At 35.7% G+C, this 24,443-nt stretch overlaps 1 protein-coding gene across 6 annotated transcripts in view; it reads left to right on the top strand.

The window, feature by feature from the left end:
- The window catches only part of SPPL2A (signal peptide peptidase like 2A), a 151,726-nt gene extending 127,711 nt beyond the window's left edge, over positions 1-24,015 (top strand). For 3 of the 6 annotated variants that reach the window (XM_077881077.1, XM_077881080.1, XM_077881079.1), the window contains exons 9-18: positions 188-325; positions 1,039-1,120; positions 1,851-1,925; positions 6,555-6,611; positions 6,807-6,860; positions 7,322-7,424; positions 9,439-9,516; positions 10,855-11,015; positions 19,918-19,991; positions 20,420-24,015. In XM_077881077.1, coding sequence (XP_077737203.1) covers positions 188-325; positions 1,039-1,120; positions 1,851-1,925; positions 6,555-6,611; positions 6,807-6,860; positions 7,322-7,424; positions 9,439-9,516; positions 10,855-11,015; positions 19,918-19,991; positions 20,420-20,423 — 826 coding nt within the window. In that variant the 3' untranslated portion in view covers positions 20,424-24,015. The remainder of the gene's footprint in view (positions 1-187; positions 326-1,038; positions 1,121-1,850; positions 1,926-6,554; positions 6,612-6,806; positions 6,861-7,321; positions 7,425-9,438; positions 9,517-10,854; positions 11,016-19,917; positions 19,992-20,419) is intronic. The other 3 variants (XM_077881082.1, XM_077881081.1, XM_077881083.1) reach the window with 3 other exon arrangements.
- The last annotated feature ends 428 nt before the right edge of the window (positions 24,016-24,443 follow it).

The raw sequence follows: 24,443 nt of genomic DNA, 5'->3' as shown, positions 1-24,443 counted from the left end.
AACACCATAGTCTTGAAACAAGCTAAATAAGTACTTATAAAGGAGATCTTGTGATAATGAATTTAAGGTCATTGAGACCAGAAAATATGTACTATGATTTAAACATTTAAGCTGAAATAGGCTTCAAAAATATACTTTTTTTTAATTCATTTTATTTAAAGATTTTATTTATTTATTGATGACACAGAGAGAAAGAGAGGCAGAGACACAGGCAGAGGGAGAAGCAGGCTCCATGCAGAGAGCCCGATGTGGGACTCGATCCCAGGTCTCCAGGATCACACCCTGGGCGGAAAGCAGATAGACGCTCAACCGCTGAGCCACCCAGGTGTCCCAAAAATATACTTAATTATGATACATCCACATTATGAAGTACAATGTAGCTGTAAAGGATGAAGAAGATCTCTAAATTGACAGGCAGTGATTTCCAGGATGTATTTTTAAGTGAAAAAATAATATATAGAGTATTCTATCTTTTATGTAAGAAAGGAAATATACAAGTATCTGTCCATCTGCAGGCAGGATAACCAGAAAAATTTTTTTGACTTTTTAATGGTTTATTAATAAAATTTTTAAAGCTTAAAGCCACTCCTAGCCTAAAATTTGGAAATAAAGTTTATACAATTTTAGGCAGCTTCAGTTGATAATTATGCATATCACTTCCTGGTAGATTATGTTACATAGGTCTCGTTTCCTTTAGATCCAGCTATCGGGACATATGTTAAAACCAATATCTTTAGTTATGAACTAACTTTTTAAAAGAAACAGAAGATTAAAGATAAGTATGTACTATATTCAATGTATGTTCTGAGGTAGCCTTTCACCTTTTCCTTAGTAGAGTAGTATTTATTATTCTAGTAGGATAGTAAATTAATAAATACAGAGAGTATGAGAAGTTTTTTTGTCATTATAATTGCTGCTTAATAATCAAATAGTCAAATCCTAGCAAATGAATGATACTACTTTAGTGATCTATTTCTTTGAAAAGTCCCATTTAAGAATAACTACATAAACCAATAGAATAACTTCTTTTGATTTTAGGTGGGCTTGGATTTTGCAGGATATCTTGGGGATTGCTTTCTGTCTGAATTTAATTAAAACACTGAAGTTACCCAACTTCAAGGTAAAGTAGACTGCTTGGCTAGTTAAAATAATTTTTTCTTTTAAAACAACTTTATTCAAGTATAATTTACTTGTAACAAAATGCATCCATTTTAAGTGTACAGTTTATTGAAGTTTTACAAATGAATAACTTTGTAGCCGCCATCCTGATCAATTATAGAAGACTTCTCATCACTTCAAAAGCTTTCTCCTGCCCTTTTGCAATTAGTCCCAATCACCAGGCCTAACTAACCACTGATTTGCTAGCTGAAATATTTTTTTAATCATTTATATAATCTGCCAAATTCATGAAATCCTTATAGACAAAATATCAACAAAGAACATTTCTTTGATTTAGTGATTCTTTCTGATGGACATTAAGGAGAACATGTGATGTAATGAGCACTGGATATTATATAAGACTAATGAATCACTGATCTCTACCTCTGAAACCATAATACATTATATATTAATTGAATTTAAATTTTAAAAATTAGAATAAAATTTTTTTAAAGGAAAAGAAATTAAAGAATGGGATAAAGCAGATAAAATTGTTAATGTGACTTGTAGAATAAAACTATAAATAGTAATACTATTAAATGCCTTTAAAAAATAGTGTTCAAATGTAATTTCACATGTTTATTTATACTTGCAAAGCAATATGAGCTCTTAATTTATTTATTATCATTTTTTTTATGATCTCTTAATTTAGATGGAAGTTTGACCTTTAATTTTTTTCTTTTTTTCAACAGTCATGTGTGATACTTCTAGGCCTTCTCCTCCTCTATGATGTGTTTTTTGTTTTCATAACACCATTCATCACAAAGGTATGATATTTTTGAAATCCATGAGAAACATGCTAGAAGAGAAGTTTAAACCTGCTCTTAGATTACTAATTTTCTAAGTGTTTACCATTAAGTGAGTGCTGATTCTCTTTTGAAAATTGTCATTGAAGTTGGCCTTTTCATAGAGGATTATTTAAGCCTTTAAATCATTCTGCTAAATGAAAAATGTCTCCTGGCGGATCATGAGAGTATAAATTTTCTTCATACCCATTTTAAAGTAATTTTTCTTATTATAAAACAATAAAAATTTGCTATAGATAATATAAGCAGCAAAAAGAATGAAAATGCGTCATTGCCACTTTGATTTCTGTACCCCTAGTTTGAGGCAGAAACTGCTCCACACCAGAAGTCTGAAGACCCGAAGTGTAGCTCTGTAACTTTGTTACCCTAGCAAGTCACTCAGCACTTTGTGCTTCGAGTTCCTAATCCATCCTGTGAGGGAATATTGCTAGCATTCCAGCCTCTCTCTTCCATCAGTAGAATTCTCCTGGTTGGAACTGACAGAACCCAATCTAACCTTTCTATACCACAAAGGTCCCTTCTATCCAACCTCTGAATAGAGGCCAAGATGGAGCTGGTCTCAGAAGAAACTAGACCCAGGGTGCATACTCTCTCTTTCCACTTCTGTCCATTTTGTTTGTTGCGCCAGACTGGCTTTTTCTATGATATTATAATCTTGGCAGCTGACAGCTCCTGATTCACCTATCCCCAGCTCTGCCACTAGCTTTTCCATAAAATGGTGATGCTGTTCCCAGAATAAGAGAGAGGTATTGGATGAGTGTGATAGTCCTTCATTATTTGCCCAGTTTTTCTACTTGTCCCTATTCCCATCTCTCTTTCTTTTTTTTTTTTTTTTAAATTTTTATTTATTTATGATAGTCACACACAGAGAGAGAGAGGCAGAGACACAGGCAGAGGGAGAAGCAGGCTCCATGCAGGGACTCAACCCAGACTCCGGGATCACGCCCTGAGCTGAAGGCAGACACTTAACTACTGAGCCACCCAGGTGCCCCCTATTCCCATTTCATGAGTATTTTATTGCTCAATTCTCCTGCTTTCCCCATATCATGTTGAGTCTCATTTTGTAACTTTATATCATCTCTCTATCCTTTGTCATTCTCAAGTATTCAGTATTTGATATTATAATCACTACACTTTTCCCATTAGTTCTTTTTTTTTTTTTTTTTTAAGATTTTATTTATTAGGGATCCCTGGGTGGCTCAGCAGTTTAGCTCCTGCCTTCGGCCCAGGGCGTGATTCTGGAGTTCCAGGATCGATTCCCTCATCGGGCTCCCTGCGTGGAGCCTGCTTCTCCCTCTGCCTGTGTCTCTGCCTCTCTCTCTCTGTGTGTCTCTCATGAATAAATAAATAAAATCTTTTAAAATAAAAATAAAGATTTTATTTATTAGATGGATGGGGGTGCGGAGAGAGCACAAGCAGGGGGTATTGGCAGGCAGAGGGAGAGAGAAGCAGCAGACTCCCTGCTGAGTGAAGAATCCAACATGGGGTTCAATCCCAGGACCCCAGGATTATGACCTGAGCCAAAGGCAGCTGTTTAACTGACAGAGCCGCCCAGGCCACTCCCATTAGTTATTTATCTCTTCTTTTGCCCCTACCATTTGTGAAATCATTGTAAAACTCTGCACTTTTAGTATTTTCTATAATGGCATAAACTTGGCGCACAAAGATGTGCCCCCTTAGGGAGCTAAAATTAAAATGCAAGGGGCATCCCTGGGTGGCTCAGCAGTTTAGCGCCTGCCTTCGGCCCAGGGCTTGATCCTGGAGTCCCGGGATCGAGTCCCACATCGGGCTCCCTGCATGGAGCCTGCTTCTCCCTCTGCCTGTATCTCTGCCTCTCTCTCTCTCTCTTTCTCTCTCTCTCTCTCTCATGAATAAATAAAATCTTTAAAAAAATAAAATAAAATGCAAGTAGGTAATGTAGTTAAGTGCCCCAAATTGCAGCTAACCAGACCATTTTACTAACATTTTTTTGTGCCTTAATGATGAGCCATTTGAGTCATTGACTTTGTTGAGCAAAAGTAAACTTTTTAAAGCATAGAATTAGTATTATGGATTATCACAAAAAAATGTTGGTTAATGAAAGCTTTCTATCTAAAGCCATCCCAGCTTGTGTCAATTTGTTTGGATCAAAAAAAAAAAATGTTTCTGTCACTCCAAAGGGGTCTCATAATGAAAGTAAAGCATTCTCTATACAAAGTCATTCTCATAAGTCAGCAGATAGTCATAACATATGGCACATATATTACACAGGGCATGTCGATATGAACTGTAACTAAACCCTTTAAATTTTTTTTCCATTCAGTTTTTTTTGTTGTTAATTTTTTTTCAGAGAGAGAGAACAGAACAAGGATTGTAAGCAGGCTCTGTACTCAGGGCACGCTTAAGATCATGTCCTGAGCCAAAATCGAGTCAGATGCTTAACCAACTGAGCCACCCAGGTGCCCCTCCTTTTAAAGACTCGTATCACTTTATAAATGCTAACTGTGTCTGTCAGCAAACTATTTACATTCCCTACACATAAAAAGTTTCAGATTTTTAAAGATAAAGGATAGGGATCCCTGGATGGCACAGCGGTTTGGCGCCTGCCTTTGGCCCAGGGCATGATCCTGGAGACCCGGGATCGAATCCCACGTCGGGCTCCCGGTGCATGGAGCCTGCTTCTCCCTCTGCCTATGTCTCTGCCTCTCTTTCTCTCTCTCTGTGTGACTATCTTAAATAAATTTAAAAAAATTTTTTTTAAATAAAAAAAAAGATAAAGCATAATAATAATAAAGATGCCTTCGAGGCCTCTTTCTTCTCTGTCTAGAGAATTTTTCATCTTCTTTTTTTCCTATATTTGTTGCCACTGACTAGGAATGTGATTTCTAGTACTGTGATCTGGTAAAAAAAGATTAGAAGTGCTCTTTGGAGTTCACCAGTATAGATTAACTTTAACACCTTCTCAGTCTGGCTTGTTTTTATTAAGGTAACTTGCTTTAGTAAGTAACTCAAAATGAAAATCAAATATGTAATTTCTGATTTGGGTTTTTTTTTAATTGAAAACTTTAAGGATTAAACATTGAACACGTTAAACAGTCTTTCAGCTCTGGTGTTAGCAGAGTCTTAACAAATAAGCAGAGCAGGTGGCCACAAGAGTATGGGCAATAAGAACCTATATTCAAGGGTACCTGGGTGGTTCAGTCAGTTAACTGTCCAACTCTCAAAGAGTTGTGAGATCAAGCCCGGTTTTGAGCTCAACACTGGGCATGAAGCCTGCTTGGGATTCTCTCTCCCTCTCCCTCTCCCTCTCCCTCTGCTCCTCTTCCCCCAGCCCCACTCTCAATTTCTCTCTGTAAACAAACAAAACCCACATATCTGTCTTCATTTCTTTTTTCCTTCCACTCCTGTAACTTGGTATAGTATATTGCAAATAGTAGTTGCTCAGATACCTGAATGTAGGAGAGAATGTCAGTGACAGCCTTCACTTAAGTGTTTTAAATAACAATTAGAAAATGAACCAAAATGAACTATATCTGGAAATTAAATAAGGACTTGTATTTAATATTAGTCTGTTTTCCTAAACTCCTGTGACTTAACCCTTCTGTAACCTGAAGCATAACATGAGGGAAATATTTCTGTAGCTAGAGATTATATCCTTTCTGCTCAGCTCAGATATCAGTGAAGTCCTTTTAAAAACACTAAAGTGATTTTTCCTATGCTCCCCACCCACATGGAAAATATTATAGTTACTTGATCAAATTCTCTTCAAATTCAGCATTTTTTTGATCTTCCCACTATCTGTTTGGTGATATATTCATCGTAAAGTATAGATGGGTGCTCATGCAGTCTTCATTTTGCTATATCAAAATGTTTCCCCTTCACAACAGTCTTATATGTCAGGAACGAATTATTAAAGGACTCCTCACATAGCCCCCATAAAAAGACCTTAGCCAGACACAATGAAAATCAGCTAAGGTTATGTTTTGATTGAGACCTAAAAGGCTGGCAGGGCCAAAACTGGACAGGAGACAGGCTATAGAAGCTTCTCAAGTTCTTTAGGGCTGGGTCTTTGCAAGTGTGACTTCTTTGTTATTATGTGAATAGCCAGAAGGTCAAATGTATTTTTATTCAAATAAAGTTACCAGTATTTATATAAATCTAAATACAAAAAGATTTTAGTATTTCTTTTGTCTCTATTCACTGTTATTGCTAAAAATGACTAAGGACACATGGTACATGACATAATGTGATTATAAGCACTTAAAATTTATAGTCTATTAAAAATGCTAGCTATTTGTTGTCAGTACAGATCAGTGCCCAGAGCTTCACTTGAATAATATGTGTGTGGTTTATCTGCTAGTTAATGATCATTGTTGAACTCTAATAGAATGAAGCATTGTGCTTGGTGAATTTTGTTTTAGACGGCTTCAGTTTCTGCTAAACTTTTTTTTTTTTTTTTTTTTTAAAGGATAAAGGGCTGTCTGCAGCCTGTTTTTCATTAGTTTTCTGTAGGCCATTAGCCATAGGGTCAAATCATTCTTGAATACTGATAGATCATTCTCTTTAAATGATTGGACAATTTCTTTCTTTCATCTTCCTCCTCAATTTTAGAATGGCGAGAGTATCATGGTTGAACTTGCAGCTGGACCTTTTGGAAATAATGAAAAGGTAGGGATGGCAATTAAACAGAAATGGCCACCAATGTATATATGTGTGTCCAGTTAATAATTTTGCCTTCCCGTGTAATACATTGGTCATATAGTGCATGTTAAGGTATTGTAAAACTTTATTTCTCACAAAATATAGCCCTTTTCTTAGTTATTCTAAATTATTAAATACCTATTGACTTGGGTTTCATCCTAGAATGATGGAAACTTGGTGGAAGCCACTGCTCAACCCTCAGCTCCCCATGAGAAAGTAAGGATTGTATTTCAGATATGTTCATTGGACTTTAAATCATACCCTCTGAGACAAGATTCTTCTTTGGGAGAAAGAAATCCAGATTTTAAAAAAGTATATGTATATATATATATTTCAAGACCTGAGTCCTATTTTTGGTATAAAGACAAAAAAAGAAAAAAGAAAGAAAGAAAGAAAAGGAAAAAAAAAAGGTTAGATGTGGGAATACTGGATTAATTCTGTTAACCCTCATGTGCGTTGGGTTTCATTTTTCCAAAACTGTATATCTATTTCTTTCAAGCTTTCTATGCATTCAGAGTATATAAGTGTGTAATTTATGTTCTCTGATTTCAAATTCTTCTAAAAATGTTAAAACAATTACTCTAATATCAATCCTTCCCTTTCTAAGAGATATGTGTAAAAATTTCTAAGAGATTTATTGGTGCCTTTTTTTTTTTTTTTTTTTTCCATAATTACAGTTGCCAGTAGTCATCAGGGTGCCAAAGCTGGCCTATTTCTCAGTAATGAGTGTGTGCCTCATGCCAGTTTCAATACTGGGTTTTGGGGATATTATTGTACCAGGTAAGCAATTGTTTGTAACAATTTCAGTAAAATATACTGATAGTTTAAAATTGCCAAATGCTTAGTAGCTATTAAAAGTTACTTGTTCTGTATTAACCATTTATGGTTATTGCTAGAGCTGGGATCAGTGACGAAAATAGAAAAAAAAGCATGTCAAGGGGTAGAAGATAAAGCCCAAATGGTAACAACCAAAGTCTATCTCCCCTGGCTCATAAGTGTCTTAGAGAAAGCACCTAGGATCAGTTTGACCTACTTGCCCAAGAAAGTATATAACAAAACCCTTTAAAAGTTGAATTTAATAATACCAAATATATTGCAGTTTCTATTACTTCTATTTTAAAATAATAGTTATGTGTTCAGAAGGTGGTTTAGGGATACCAGGCAAGGTCATGATTAAGGGAAACATAATAGAACACCAGCTTGTAGGGCATTATAACACACAAAAAATACAGCATATGGTGTATCTTCTCTGACAGCTGCATTTTTCTCACCGGGCTACCTATACAATAAACTCAATCCCAGGCAAGGAATAATATAGCATAGAAGTAATTACTAGTGTTTCTTAATCAGCTGAGAGTTTGTCCTTCACTCTCTCAGTACTAACTGCCTGTAAAGGGGTAAAAAGTATGGGCTCTTCTGCATAAGCCCTTTCATTTACATAGTAAAGCCAGCTAGAGAGAAGCCAACAGCTCAGCCTTGTGAGTTGGCGTGCAAAGTCCAGTGTAGCAACTCTCTTAGTTCATTTTCTAGGATAGATCACGTTAGGCCACAGAGCAAATCTTACCAAATTTAAGAAAATTGAAATTATATATATACCAAAGTATATTTTCTGAGCACAATGGTGTGAAACTAGAAATCAGTAACAGGAGGAAAACTGGAAAATTCACAAGTATGTAGAAATTAAACAAAATAGTTTTGAAAAAACAACGCATCAAAGAAAATATTAAAAGAGAAATTTAAGGGTGCCTGGGTGGCTCAGTGGTTGAGCGTCTGCCTTCAGCTCAGGGCGTGATCTCGGGATCCGGGATTGAGTCCCACATTGGGCTCCTTGTGGGGAGCCTGCTTCTCCCTCTGCCTGTGTCTCTGCCTCTCTCTGTGTGTCTCTCATAAATAAACAAATAAAATATTTTAAAAATAAATAAAAGAAATTTAAAAATATTTTAAGAAAAATGAAAAGAGAAACAACATTCCAAAACTTACAGGATGCAACAAAGGCGGTTTAAGAGGGAGGTTTATAGTGATAAGCACATACATCAAGAAAATAGAAATACAGATAAGCAACCTAACTTTATTTTTTTTTAAAGATTTAATGTATTTATTCATGAGAGACACAGAGAGAGAGGCAGAGACACAGGCAGAGGGAGAAGCAGGCTTCATACAGGAAACCCAATGTGGCACTCAATCCCTGGACCCTGGGATCACACCCTGAGCCAAAGGCAGAGGCTCAACCACTGAGCCACCCAGGCATCCCGTGACCTAACTTTGTATGTAAGAAATTGGTAAAAGAAGAACAAACTAAGCCCAAAGTTAGCAGAAAGAGGGAAATAATAGAATACAGCAGAAATAGAGAACAGGAAAACAGTAGAAAAGATGAATAAAAGTAAGAGTTGATTTTTTTTTTAATTTTAGATAAACAAAAATGACAGACTTTCAGCTAGACTAACCAAGGAAAAAAGAGAACTCAAATCAATAAAATCATAAATGAAAGATACAACTGATAACCACAGAAATATAAAAAAAATGTTCTCCATTCATGGAATATTAAGCAGCTAATAAAACCATATTTTAAAAGACTATTTAATGGTTTGGGAAAATGTTTAAAAATGGCATTAAGTTTTAAAAAAATCATATGAAATTTTGTCCAATATTTGAGGTACCTTAATGTTCTCACAATGCAAAAAATAAATGATAAGTACAATGGCAGCATGGCACTGCTGCCATTGTTAATAGTTGAATTCGTATTGCTGTTACTGTTTTAAGAAAATAATGTATTTGGTGGTTTTTTGTTTTTTAGGTCTGTTGGTTGCATACTGTAGAAGATTTGATGTTCAGACTGGTTCTTCTTCTATATACTATGTTTCCTCCACAATTGGTAAATTTTTGTTTTGTCTTTCTATTATGTTGAATTGTTTATAGGAAAAGGTAGAGGCCTGAAAATAAGAAGTCCTGAAATTTAATTCTTCATCATTAATTAGTAAGACAAGTTTTTCCATCAAAAAGAAATAATACTTTTCTACCTATATCACAAGGTTTCTGAGGTTTAAAAATCTGTATGTAAAAGAAAATCATTAGGTTTCATATCTTAAGTGCTTTTAGAGCATCTAACACATAAGTAGTCCATAAATTGTATGATAATAGATTCAGATTTTCTTAAAATACTATATGAATAACAGTGTATTTATATAAATGAATTTATGGCACAATAACATCTCACTTGAGACAGCAGAGGTAATTGTCATTTAACCTTCTATTTGTCTCATTGAGAACAGAGAAGATCAGGAAGCAAGCCAAAAAATACTTTACTTCTAAACATATCAAACAGATATCTCAAAGTCCATACACCAATCTCTTTATTCTTAGGTGAGAAGCCTGCTTCAGAGCCATTTAGATACTGTTGTAGCAAGATTTTCAATTCCACAGTGGAGTTAAATGCAGTAAATTAAAAGTGCTCTACGCTAGCAGTAGAGAAGGGCATTTCTAGAAATAGGTACTTGACAACAAGAAAGAACAGCTAAGTGAGTGAAAAGATAAAAGAAAAAAATTATAAAGATATAAGAAAAGCAGTTTGAGGCTATTAAGAATGGTACTGTACAAGGGCATTAATGTATTAAAGTCCAGCACCAGTCAGTGTGATAGAATAAAAGAACACTCAATGCAAAGGCAGATAAGAGGGCTCTCTGTTCACTGTGCTGTATAACTTCAGGCAGTTCACTTAACTTCCCTGGTCCTCCATTGCCTTGTCTATAAAATCAGGATTGTCTATAAAGACTGTACTAGCTCCAATATTCTGAGATCCTCTGTTTATGATGAGATGCTGAGTCATTAAGGAAAGATCAGATGATGTTTAGTATGCACTTGTTGAAGAATCCCAAGAAGTATATAATCAAAATGAGGAAGATTTTCAAAGCAATTTCTAGTACCTACAGGTACAAATTTTAGTTATCTGAAATATGCAATAACTCAACATCCTTAACAGTGACAGATTAATGGAGACTTTCTTGAATTATATCTTTGTCAATAATTAATGATTAACCAGTTCCCAAACTTTAAAAAGCTATGAGGAATGTCTCTCCTAATTGCTGTCTTAGAAAAAAAGTCATAGGACAAAAATGTCCTCAGAAATATTTGAAAACCACCACCTCAGTGAGGGGGTCAAAATCCAACTGTGGTAGCATGTAGAAATGACTGATAATTGGTGTTCTTTTTACAGCCTATGCTGTTGGCATGATACTTACATTTGTTGTTCTGGTGCTGATGAAAAAGGGGCAGCCTGCTCTCCTCTATTTAGTTCCTTGCACACTTGTTACTGCCTCAATTGTTGCTTGGAGACGTAAGGAAATGAAAAAGTTCTGGAAAGGTAGTGGCTATCAGGTATGTACTTCTATCTCAGTTACCAAGTTATGACGTAATTCAGTGACTAAAACATATAATGTGTTATTGGTTTCAGAGGTAGAGGTCAGTGATTCATCAGTCTTATATAACAAACAGTGCTCATTACATCAAGTGCTCTCCTTAATGCCCATACCCCAGTTACCCCAGCCCCCAACCCCCTCTCCTCCAGTGACCCTCAGTTTGTTTCCTATGATTAAGACTGTCTTTTGATTTGTCTCTCTCTCTCATCTTGTTTTATTTTTTTTTCTCTAGAATTTCCCCTCTGATCCTCTGTTTTGCTTCTTAAGTTCCACATGAGTGAGATCATATGATACTTGTCTTTCTCTGGTTGTCTGAGTGACTTATTTCATTTAGCACAATATCCCCTAGTTTCTATCCGCATCATTGCAAATGGCAAGATTTCATGTTTTTTGATGGCTGAGTAGTATTCCATTGTATATATGAACCACATCTTCTTTATTCATCTGCCAGTGGACAACTGGGCTCTTTCCATGGTTTGGCTATTGTGGACATTGCTGCTATAAACATTGGGGTGCAGGTGCCCCTTCATATCACTATGTTTGTATCTTTGGGGTAAATACCTAGTAGTGCAATTGCTAGGTCATAGAGTAGCTCTATTTTCAACTTTTTGAGGAACTTCCATACTCCAAAACAACAATTTCAACATGAGTTTTCAAATCCACACAAAACTAGACTTTATGAAAAATAAAACTTTTTTTTTTATTTTTAAAAATTTATTTGACAGCACAAACACAAGCAGAGGAGTGGCAGACAGAGGCAGAGGGAGAGGGAGAAGCCGGCTCCCCACTGAGCAGGGAGCCTGATGCAGGGCTCGATCCCAGGACCCTGGGATCATGACCTGAGCCCAAGGCAGACACTTAACTGACTGAGCCATCCAGGTGCCCTGAAAAATAAAAGTATTTTAAGTACTGAATTTTTGAGACTGACATTAGCTCTTTTGCACAGTAATAGTCTTGAGGTTTTGCAGATAAAGGATGTACTCTCTTCAGCACCTAACTGGGTCTAATTAAATTAAATAGGGTACTTATTTTAGGTTTAAATGAATCAAGATTTCCCTGGGACAGAAAATCAGATCTATTATGTTTGAGATTTTTTTTTTCATTGAAGTTAAACCCCTTTCTTCTTTTCCTAAATGTTCTTGATATTCCAGTAAAGTTTGTTTCCATTGAAATTAAAGAGAGTTGGGAAACTAGTGTATTAAGGTCAGGGCCATGGCATTGATCCCTTCATGAGGCAGTTAGCTCTGCTTTGCCCTATTACAGCAAACTACCCTCCTCCATCTGCTCCCTACATGCGTGTTAGTGGTCACATGAACAAAAATAGAGGTACTTTGGGTGGATGGCTGTAATTCTGTTAGTAGATAAACAGTTCAAAGTTCATCCATCTTGTAGTTGGTCTGTAGTATCATCTTTATTTAACAAGAGATGATTAACATAGTAAGTTAGACTACTATATTTAGAAGAACTACTGGTCTAGAATTCTTTAGGGTAAATCGTGTAATTCCTTTGAAATTTGGTTAAAAGAATACCTGCCCTGTCTACCTCACAATGCCATTGTCTCAGCTTACATTTATGCACAGAGAATTATGGCCACAAGGCCCTTAACTAAACTAGTAAGATAGCTTATAACTTTTACTTGAAGAAGATACCACGTAGAGGTTTTTTTAAAAAAATTTTTTTAAATTAAAGTATGTCCTACAACATATACTCTGCTTTTTAGCCTTTGAAAGTCACATTCCAAAAAATACTCTTCGTGATCATTTTCTTAAAATAGTTTTATATTTCTTCATTTAGCAAATGTTAATTGAGTAGTTCTCTGAGCCAGGTGCTATTTTAGGTGCTGTTGATAAAAGATGAACAAGTTAGAAACAGGCCTACTCTCATGGCCTCTTGAAAGTTAGAGTCTAGTGGAGGATGCAGATAGTCACTAACAAAGTACGATAAATGTATTTATTAGTTATGGTAGGGTGCCATGAAAGCTAGCAGTAGGACACCCAGTGCTTATTGTTATTTAGAGTAGGCCATGTTCAGTGCAGAGCCCAACATGGGACTTGAACTCCCATTCTGAGATCAAAGCCTGAGCAGAGATTAAGAACCAGAGAAGCGGGATCCCTGGGTGGCGCAGCGGTTTAGCGCCTGCCTTTGGCCCAGGGCGTGATCCTGGAGACCCGGGATCGAATCCCACGTCAGGCTCTCGGTGCATGGAGCCTGCTTCTCCCTCTGCCTATGTCTCAGCCTCTCTCTCTCTCTCTCTCTCTCTCTCTCTATGACTCATAAATAAATAAAAATTAAAAAAAAAAGAAAAGAACCAGAGAAGCTTAACCAACTCAGCCAGCCAGGCACCCAGCATTTAACTTTAAAAACATGTGCTTATTAAAAGAAAAAAAATGTGTTTATTAGGATGTTTGGGTGGCTCAGTTGGTTAAGCGTTGAACCATTGATTTCTGGGCCGGTTGTGATCTCAGGGATTGTGAGATCCAGCCCCCCTGTTGGGTTCTATTCTCGGTGTAGAGCCTGCTTGAGAATCTTTCCCTCGCCCTCTCCGCCTCCCGCACTGCACACACACTCTCTCTCTCTCTTAAAGAAAGGGGTATTAACAGAAGATTTTGAAAATATAGAAAAATACAAGAAAATTAAGTCCACCTATATAATTCCACCACTGAGAGGTAGCCACTCTTAAGATTTAATTGAGTTCCCCTCTGTGCCTTCCTAGATAAATGGATAGATGGATAGTTGATACTGTACTTTAAAGAGTTCTCTGTATTGTCTTTTCATTACATTTGTGTTCTTTTTTTTTTTAAAGATTTTATTTAAGAGAAAGTGTGAGCATGAGCAGGGGAGAGGGGTAGAAGGAGAGGGAGGAGCGGACTCCCACTGAGCGGGGAACCCAATAGGGGACTCTACCCCAGGACCCTAAGATCATGACCTGAGCTAAAGGCAGATACTTGAGCAACTGAGCCACTCAGGCACCCAGTGTTAGTTCATTTTTGAATTCCTTGTAAAAAATCATTTTAATGACTGCGAAATATTCTCATACACATATATTGTATTTAACGATCTCCTTTAACCAAGTAATTTCTCTTCAGGGTATTGTCCAGAAAGTGGTTAAAAATTTGGGCAAAATTGATGTGAAAAGATATTTGTTAAAGTCCTTCTGATTATCCTTGTTTTAATGACTCATAGGTTAACATTATTATTGGCAATTAATGAACTAAAATTTTTACATATGCCCTAACTTTGTTTTTATTTTATTTTCCTTTTTATGTTTTAATTACAAAGTAATGCAGTTTACATTCTTTAAACAAATAATACAAAAGTCTAAAGTAAACATAGAAGGTCATTTTCTATTCAACATATTCAACTATTCAACATACCCCCACCTCCTTTTAGGGGCACTAACTTTATTTATTTATTCTTTAAGATTTTATTTATTTATTCGTGAGAGACACAGAGACATAGGCAGAGGGAGAAGCAGGCTCCCGTAGGTAACCTGACACAAGACTTGATCCCTGAACCCAGGGATCACAACCTGAGCGGAAGGCTCAACCACTGAGCCACCCAGGCGTCCCTAGGGGCAACTACTTTAAACAGTTTGTGTGGAGATCTTTTCATTGACAACTCCTGCTATAAAATATTTAAAGATGTTGTATACATAAAGTACTAACATTGTGTTTCATTGGAAATATCCAAAGTTCATTTTCTCTCTGGTTTGTAATTGTACCTTTTGTCCAATCCTTATGATGTCTATTGAACAGAAAGAGGATGGTAGATAAGGAAGGAATTCAACTAAGAGATGCATTTATATTCCCTATGAACAAATGCTCTGTCCTGTACCATTCAAGTTTCATTCTTAAAAATCATAATCTTGAGGGGCGTCTGGGTAGCTCAGTCAGTTGAGTGTCCAACTCCTGGTTTCTGCTCATGTCATGATCTTGCCATTGTGAGATCAAGCCCTGCATTGGGCTCCGTGCTTAGTGCAGAGTCTGCTTCAGATTCATATTCTCTTTCTCCCTCCCTCTCTCCCCCTCTCCCTCTCCCTCTTTCCTCCCTTCCCCCTGTTCACACACACCCACTCTCTCTCAAATAAATAAATCTAAAAAAAAAAAAATCATCATCTTGAAAAAAATTATGATTCTCGGATGCCGAGGTGGCTCAGTGGTTGAGTGTTTGCCTTCAGCTCAGGGCGTGATCCCGGAGTACTGGGATCAAGTCCCACATCGGGCTCCCTGCATGGAGCCTGCTTCTCCCTCTGCCTGTGTCTCTGCCTCTATGTGTCTCTCATGAATAAATGAAATCTTTAAAAAATATATTATGATTCTTCTTCACAACAGCTACCTATAAAGGGGAGAATTGTTGCAGCTGGGCACAAAGCAGTAGTAAAGAGCCCCAGCAGGGCAGACTCCATGGCCTTAACCACAGGATGTAGAAGTCAAATAAGGCAATTGATGGTAGGGAAATCCATTTTAAAATACTTTAAAAGAAAAAAATAATAATAATAAATAAAATAAAATACTTAAAAAGTTAAGACAACTTTGGTTATATGCTTCTCACTTTTGTAGTGTCGTAATTTTATTAAATAAGGACAGTCAGAATATAAAATAACACATAGTAATAAAAAGCGTGGAGTCTGGTGCCAGACTGCCTATGTTTGAACTCTGGTTTTGTTAATTATTAGCCACATGACCTTAGGCAAGTTACTTAGCTTCTTGGTGCCTCAGTTTCCTCTAATGTAAAAAGGAATAATGATCATCCTCCTTCAGGGGGTTATTGTAAAATATGCAAATTGCCTAGAGTAGTGCTTGACACATAAACACTGTGCATTTGCTATCATAGGAATCGGGGTTTTTCATTTTGATTTATTTGTTGGCTTGGTGGTTATTTTTCAGTTCACTAAACTAGAATACCATTTTTCCGGTTTGAATGTTAAAACTTGAGGTCTTTATTAAATCTGGTTCTTTTAACTTACTTGCAAAATGATTTGATAGCCATCACAAGCCTCAGAGGAAAAAGAAAACCTGTTAAATGTAGCCATTTTCCCACTGTACACTAGATTTTAAAATATGAAGAACAGATACGTGCTGAAATTTTAGGCAAGCTAGCAGTTTATATTATAAACTGCTGCCAGGAGAGAATCTTTTTTTTTTTTTTTTAAACTAGCATTTTCGGAAGTTATAGCATGTAATGCCCTCACAAAATTTATTCCCCTGTAACTGTGAAAAAAGAAATCTCTCATTGCTTTTTTCCAACCTTTAAAGTCAAAATTAATTTAGCTTGAATGTTACTATTTGTGAGAGACAACGACAGTACATTAAAGGCTTTGGAAACAGTTCTGGCAAGTCACTTGGTCTAAGACTCTTCTCCTCATCCATTAAATCAGGTTGGATCTACAGGCAGATAGGAGAATCTATAATTCATAGTGGTGGGTTACCCCAGGGCTTGGTAGGGCAGGTGGATGTGATCGGGTAAGGCCAGGCAAAGACTTTGAAAGTACAGCTAGGAACCTCAACAAGCCTGATAAAACGGGAGACTAGGTATCAACCTAGTATAAGGTCAGCCCTGAAGCCAGCCCTGAGGCAGTTCCTGCTTCGTCTCTCAGGTGAATAGTGTCATTACCTTTTCCCTCCTTTCCCCTGCTTCCATTGTGTTCAGAGCATTGCCTTACTGTTTCCAGACTATCCTTTATATTATTCCCAATTCAAAATCTTCCTTCTCCAAGCGGATATCCAAGAATTCTCTAGTTGAAATTAGGTTCACCTTTCCCCATAATTTTTGTGGACTTTGTACTTTCAATACTTATTAACATCTGCCTTATAGTTTAGATATTTGTGTATGCCTCCCTCAGTAAGTTATTATCTTCTAGGTATTAGGAACCTATACTGGGGATCCCTGGGTGGCGCAGCGGTTTGGCGCCTGCCTTTGGCCCAGGGTGCGATCCTGGAGACCCGGGATCGAATCCCATATCAGGCTCCCGATGCATGGAGCCTGCTTCTCCCTCTGCCTGTGTCTCTGCCTCTCTCTCTCTCTGTGACTATCATAAGTAAATAAATAAAAAAATTAAAAAAAAAAAAAAAAAAAGGAACCTATACTGATGATAACAGGGTTTTATATATTATAAATTCTTAGTTAATGTTAACTTATAATATATATTATTTATTAGCTGAATAAAACTCAATGTTAAAATTTTTTATGCAAGCAACTATAATGTCTATTCAGTCCTTAATCCACTGACTTTTAAAATTTTATTTTATTTTATTTTATTTTTTTTATTTATGATAGTCACACAGAGAGAAAGTGAGAGGCAGAGACATAGGCAGAGGGAGAAGCAGGCTCCATGCACCGGGAGGCCGACGTGGGATTCGATCCCGGGTCTCCAGGATCGCGTCCTGGGCCAAAGGCAGGCGCTAAACCGCTGCGCCACCCGGGGATCCCTTTTTTTTTTTTTAATTTTTTTTTTTTTTTTTTTTTTTTTTTTTTTATGATAGTCACACAGAGAGAAAGTGAGAGGCAGAGACATAGGCAGAGGGAGAAGCAAATCCACTGACTTTTAGTCACTTTTGCGTGTATGTGTGTAAGCTTGTATTTTAGCAGCCCTCATAAAATTACCAAAAGTATTGTAAGGTTTATAAAAATGAGGCATTTTTAAAGCATTAAACTAGACTTGTGTCTTCACAGCCTTTCTATATAATCATTTATTTTGCAAGTGCCAAAAGTTTTTGCTACTATTTGACATAATCAAATATAAAACAGGTGATATAAAATAAGCCAGAATCTAAGGTGATGGCACACATGCTTATGTTGTTAATCATTTGTTTCATTCCAATGCCTGGTATTAGAGTTGGTGCAAGAATAGTGGTGGTAAAAAGCAGGCCTTTGCACTGGAGACTTTTTAAATGTCATGGTTTGCCCTGATGGCCTTTTTATGCTTTTCTCAAAGGGAAAATTATACCCCATTTGTTGGCTGAAATCAGAGACTTCATGGAAGTACTTTTCGTTTTTTATTTAGAGTCAGCCCTTTCCATCAATTTCTCTGATCAAATGATACAGAGCAAGAGAGCACAAGCAGGGGGAATGGCAGGAAGAGGGAGAAGCAGGCTCCCCACTGAGCAGGGAAGCCCAATGTAAGGACTCAATCCCAGAACTCTGGGATCATGGACTTAGCCGAAGGCACTTAACCCATTCAGCCACCCACGCACCCCCTAATTTGGAAATCTTAATTGTATATTATTTTCCTTTTTTTTTTTAAGATTTATTTATTTATTTATTCATGATAGACACAGAGAGATAGAGGCAGAGACACAGGCAGAGGGAGAAGCAGGCTCCATGCCCGGAGCCCGATGCGGGACTCGATCCCGGGACTCCAGGATTGCGCCCTGGGCCAAAGGCAGGCACCAAACCGCTGAGCCACCCAGGGATCCCCTGTATATTATTTTCTGTAACTTAGAGCCACTTAACACTCTTACTTGCTATAAACTTTTTTTCTGGAATGCTTCAAGAGCTGTTGTACTCAGTTTCATTTGATTCTACCCAAAGTTTTAAGTTCTGATTAGTGTAAAATAAATCAAGGTGTTTCTTCTCTAGAGAGAAAAATCAAGCAGTGACCTAATTACTTTGGCATAAAGAACAACTAAAACACCTCATCATTTTAGAAAAATGTTGTTCTTTCTGGTCCTAAATCAATGGAGTTAGATTTATGCAACAACCTCCAATGAGTTATTTTACTCTGGATAGAAAGTAAATGTTCAGTTTGTTGATATCCAGTAAACAGTGGATTTGTCTCTGTTAAATGTCACCAGTGCTTCTAATTATTTTTAGAAGTCACAAGCTGTAACTGACAAGTCAGAATACAGAGATACTTAGAACAACGGTCTTTAGTATCAACAACTCTGTAGTTACCCTCCTTTAATGAGAGTTTTATTAGAGTGTTTCTGGAGATTGGTTCACTTATAAATAAGCAGAACTATCAGTAAATACTAGGCAATCTGACCCAATTTCAGAAGACATCTTTCCAAACTGAACTTGCTTATTTACAAATATTATGAAAAACTATACCAATTTTGCCAGTTAATTTTATTATCTATATTTTTGTTACGTTTTTAAAAACCTATTTCAAGGTTGTGCTTTATGTTTCTATATTGCTTTTATTGAAAAGTCAAAAGAGAAAAGTAAGTGCAGAATACAGATGTTTACTTCTTAATAAGCCGATTTTGAAAGTTTTTTTAATGAATACATTTTATTTATAAATATATAATATATAATATATAGATAGGAATTAAAGTGCCAGTGAGGTACCTGAGGATTAGGAAAGAAGAGATACATGATAACTTAGGGAGTATAGGCTGTGAATTCAGTAGAGTACAGTTGCCAGGGTAAGCAGGTCTTGGGGAACGAAGAGGCTTTCCCCACCATCCTGCCGAGACTGCCTCCATTCTCTCTCCTCACAGCTCCAACCTCTCACATCCCAAACTTCTTTTTGTTTTTTTTAATTTTTTTTTAAAGATTTTATTTATTCATGAGAGACACACACACAGAGAGAGAGAGGCAGAGGGAGAAGCAGGCTCCATCCAGAGACCCCGATACTGGACTCGATCCTGGGTCTCCAGGATCACACCCTGGGCCAAAGGCGGCGCTAAACCGCTGAGCCACCCGGGCTGCCCCGAACTTCTAAATTACTAGAAGAAAAAGGACCTAAATATATCTTACATGCTTTTCCTTTCTTTCCCTTATTTAAATTGTGACTAAAATCAACTCTTCAACAACTTCATCTTATGTTTCATTTGGTAAAGTGATGATAAATATATTACCTGTCTCAATTGGGCTTTTTTTCCCCTTGAAGTGCTATAAACATGTATCTCTTTATCTAGGGGGTATCTTTGGCAAATACAGGACTCAAAACTGATTTTCTGGGGACCCGAGATGACTCGCAGAGTACTGGCAGGTTTGGGCTTTATAAGCTATCTCCATTTCTTGAGACAATTGTCAGCTGAAAGCCTCAGCTCATGTTGTGTTCTTCTTGTCTGGCAAGGTCAGAGACCCCATTTGGGAATGATTCCACTGTCTGCTTCCTTTTCCAAAAAACACTAAAGCTTTTAGAATCACTTTACAAAAATAGGAACGTTTATCTTGCTGGTCTTTCTTCTAATTGTTGATAAAGAAGAGAAAATGTGCATCACAGTACTGAAAATATTGGAGAGAGGGAGAGAGAGAAGCAGACTCCCCACTGAGGAGGGAACTAGATGAGGGCCACCCAGGTACTCCCTTCCTGTCTTTTTTTTTTTTTTTAAGTGGAAATCCTTTAGCCAAATTAGTGAATCATTGAAGGCAAGTTGAAATTTTGCATTTCCTAACATTTTTTATTTATCCTAGGTGATGGACCATCTGGACTATGCAACAAATGAAGAAAACCCTGTGACTGCTGGTGAACAGATTGTCCAACAATAATATTATGTAGACCTGCAATAATGTCAGTTGATTTTCTACAAATAGAGTTTGACTTTTTAAATTGACTTTTGAATTGACAATCTAAACAAATCTTCAATGATATGCTTGCAAATATATATTTTTTAAGATCTGGTACTGACAATTACATCAAATAATTGAAACATACTTGCTTTTAACTATGTTAAAGTTGTGCCTTCACGTTAAATAAAAGCATATAGTCTGTGTAATTTTGAAGATCTATAATATACAGTATATTTTTCTAAAAAACTGTCCTGACCCACCCCTGTACTTTCTTACTGAAATGTTTCTTTTAACTCCTAATAACAGATAAAAGTATTTCTGTCAAAGTGAGTTTCTGAACAGATTTTCTGTCAAGAGTTATGCAAATTTTTGCTCTGTAGAAATAACCACTTAAGACCATATTAGAAGGTAGTTCAACGATGAAATTTTGGACCTTTTCACTGCAGAGGTTAAAAAACTATAATTTGGGAAAATATTTAAATGCATATTTTTGTAGCATAAGTTTTTTTTAAAGTACCAATCTTTTTTAAACTTGAAAATCTAAATTACCTTAGTCTGCATATGTATTATGTTAAAATCGTTTTTCAGATATAAAGAAACATAATATATAGAACTAGTCATTAAAAAGACACAGAAACTGAAATCCATAGTTTTCCAGTGGTCTGTTTTTCTTGAAGAGGTAGCTTAAATTTCTATATTAACATTTAGTTTTACCATGGTATTTCTTATCTCTAAAGTTTGGTTCTGTTGATGTTAAGGCTTGAAATTTTGTAAAATGTGTTTTTTTATCAACTTAAATATTAACACATGTGGTGCATTGTATGAGTATAGTGTCCCTAACAGGCTCCCCATACCCCCTCAATCACCACCTTTTTTTTTTTCCCCTAATTCCCACTCCTTTCCCCATAGGAAACCAATGTTAATCTTTTAATATTTTAATGGAGGATGGTTTACTAATATACAAAGTATGCTTTAGAGGAAAGAATTAGAGACAAAAGACAGGAGACTGAGTGTCAATTTAATGACAAAAGAATTTGAGTAGATTATCTTAGCTCAAAAGTTTGGTATCTCAGTTTTCAGATCTGCAAAATGAGTAAGTTAGACTAATTACTCTGGTACCTTCCAACTTGAAAAGTAGCTTTCTCATTCTTTGCTGAATCTCAGCATGGCCTTGAACATTATCCTGGGAGTCAGAGGTCAGAGTATCTGTCTACTGTCTTTTATTTTTAAAAAATTCCGAAATGATGAGTGATTGCAATAGCAGGATTTTGCATTTCTCTGTAAGTAATGTATAAGATTGTGAACAAGTCTATGATCTTTCATTCTAAGGCCATTTCAGCTGATTAAAAGATAAAGCTACTGCCTTTTAAAATGGATCAGATCTTTGATGTTTGAAATAAATGTAATCTTTGATGGAGTTAGATGCTTTTGTTGAATTAACTTTTGCTGCTGAATAAATTGTAGATAGAGAAGCTCCCTGACAGACAGTCCTCTTTCCACTTAGTATGCTTATGGGTCCTTCAGTTTATGGCAACATGACGGGTCAGTATCTGCCAAGTAAGAGTTAATCTTAATTTTGTCTCCATAATATCAAGTTTGAACTTTTTCCAAAGAATCTAATTTATTTGGCAGACTCTGATAGAACAGATTAAGTGCCATTTTAAAACTCCAACTCTATTTTCATTTATAATATCAATAAAATGTTTGCCAAAATACAGCTTTTTTAGTAAGATTATCTGTACTCATCCCAACTTTATGATATTTAAAAGCCTTAACCACATTTTATGAAGAACATTAAAGAAAATTTTATATCTTTGATTACAAATTCTACTTTATCCAACCATAAGTTACCAGAGGTAAAACTGTTCTAGTTTGCTATTGAGATCCTATCTATTAAATGAAAATAAGAAACAAAACATGAAATTCCACAAGTTTCTCCATTCACAATGTCAACTTTATTTGTATTCAAAGAATCCTTCTAGCAACATAGTTGAAAAGAAAATATTTTGAGAAATTACAGTCCAGAAATATTTTATTTTAGAAATCAAAATAAAGGGTGGGGAGATGAAAGTTTGGCATTAAAAGGCTATGTCATTTCTCCTCCTCTCATCCTCCCACCACCTGTAACTTTAAGGGGAAGAGAGTTATTTTTTTCCTAAACATGTCTTTAAAACAGTGAGATATATAGTATCATTACTTACTGGAAAAAAATAATGTACTACTTTTTAGAAATTCTCTCTGAACATTTTGTAGCTTATCAAACAGAACTAAATATCTCAAATTGCAATGTAAGTGATTTTTCCTTCAGTTTAGGTCAGCAGAGATAAATATGAAGTTTGGGGTGAAAGACCTTGATATTCTAATATGCTATATTTTCTTCTAGCTTGTTGATTTTTTTTCAGGTTAGCAATACCTTAGTAGAATCTGTGATTGACTTTTGAAGGAAGAGAATTTTAGCCCATCTGCTGTTGGCATTTTTAGATTTTAGTTTAGTGTCCACAGAGGTTTTGGTGAAATGGTACATTTATAGTAAATACAAATGAGCTTTCCAGTTTTCCTTTGCTCTTCCAGTTTCTGCTGTAGGTAAGCAAAGATTATTTCTACATTTGACTAAAAAATAATTGAGCCAATTCTATTTAAGCTTGGTTTCTAAACTTCAACCTGATCTCAGCCAATGAGATTTCAAAAACACGAGCTGCATTTCAGACAGTGGAATGCACTAGTTTGAAAGGGTTAGTGTTTTCCTGTTAATAAGGAAAAAGGTTGAATGATGCCAAATAACCAATTCTGCAGTTTAAAGTTTTTATTTTCAGTGCTCTCTTTACCTCAGAAGACAATTCTAAGGGGAGGTGGGGAAGGTAATGTGAATAAAATCAAAATACTGACTATAAATCACTTTTTGTTTCCTGGAAGAAAGATACTCTGTAAATTCAAGTGACCTGAATCAAGTTACCCAACCTTTTAGAATTGGAAAAGAAATTCTGTAGTACTCATGGTATGGGTTACTGAAATTTCAGAGTAAAAAAATGATTGATAAAGTAATATACAACCGTATTATAGTGAACACCATATATGTAAATTAACTTGTTTAATGTTGCCATAGTTAAGGACAGGTTTGCATCTATGAAAATGTTCATTGGCGGGAAAATTATTTTTAGACTAAAGTTTTAGAATAAAAATAAATAAATAAATAAATAAATAAAAAATAAAGTTTTAGAATAGTCCTGCATTATTGGCATTTGAGGCAACTAAGAGAAAAAAAATGTAGAATATTTAATGTCGTCATATGTTTCTTCTATTAGGCATAAAAAATATTGTAAACTTCTATTCTTTTGGGATATGGATTTTTTTTTTTAATATCTAAAGTTTATCTGGTTAACCTGCAGAATTTCCAGTAGGACAAATCAGTGTAAAGTTTTTGCCTATTTTATACCTTCTGTTGTATTTTGTTCAAATGAGAACCTTTTTAAAAATACATATGATTGAATTTTTACTTCTTAGATTATGGTTCAAGTGTGGAATTCTTTTATTTTTAACACTTTGATATGTGAGTTGATATAAATTAATAGTTTTATAACACTACTAGGCTTTATTTTTTTTATGGAACATGATTTAAAATTTAAAATTTTTTGAAGTGTTAATTTAGCAATGCTTTAAAAGTTCATTATGAAAAAAAGTTCATTATGTGCCAATACTGATAAGAAAAACAATTTTTTTAATGTATTGATTTCACTATGGTATTCAATAAATTATATTTTAAAATAAAATTTGAATTTGTTTTATTTTTAATGGTAAAAAATAATTGAAAATGAACTAAAAGTATACTAGATCATATTCACATAAAGTATAAATGGTAATAATCCTTAGCAAAATCATGTAGCTATTTAAGTCTGACAGATTATCCATAAAACCTAGGTTCCGTAAGTGT

This window comes from Canis aureus, chromosome 32 (assembly GCF_053574225.1).
Source record: "Canis aureus isolate CA01 chromosome 32, VMU_Caureus_v.1.0, whole genome shotgun sequence".
NCBI lineage: Eukaryota > Metazoa > Chordata > Mammalia > Carnivora > Canidae > Canis > Canis aureus.
The sequence above is the reverse complement of the archived record's forward strand: the minus strand, read 5'-3'. Positions and strand labels throughout refer to the sequence as shown.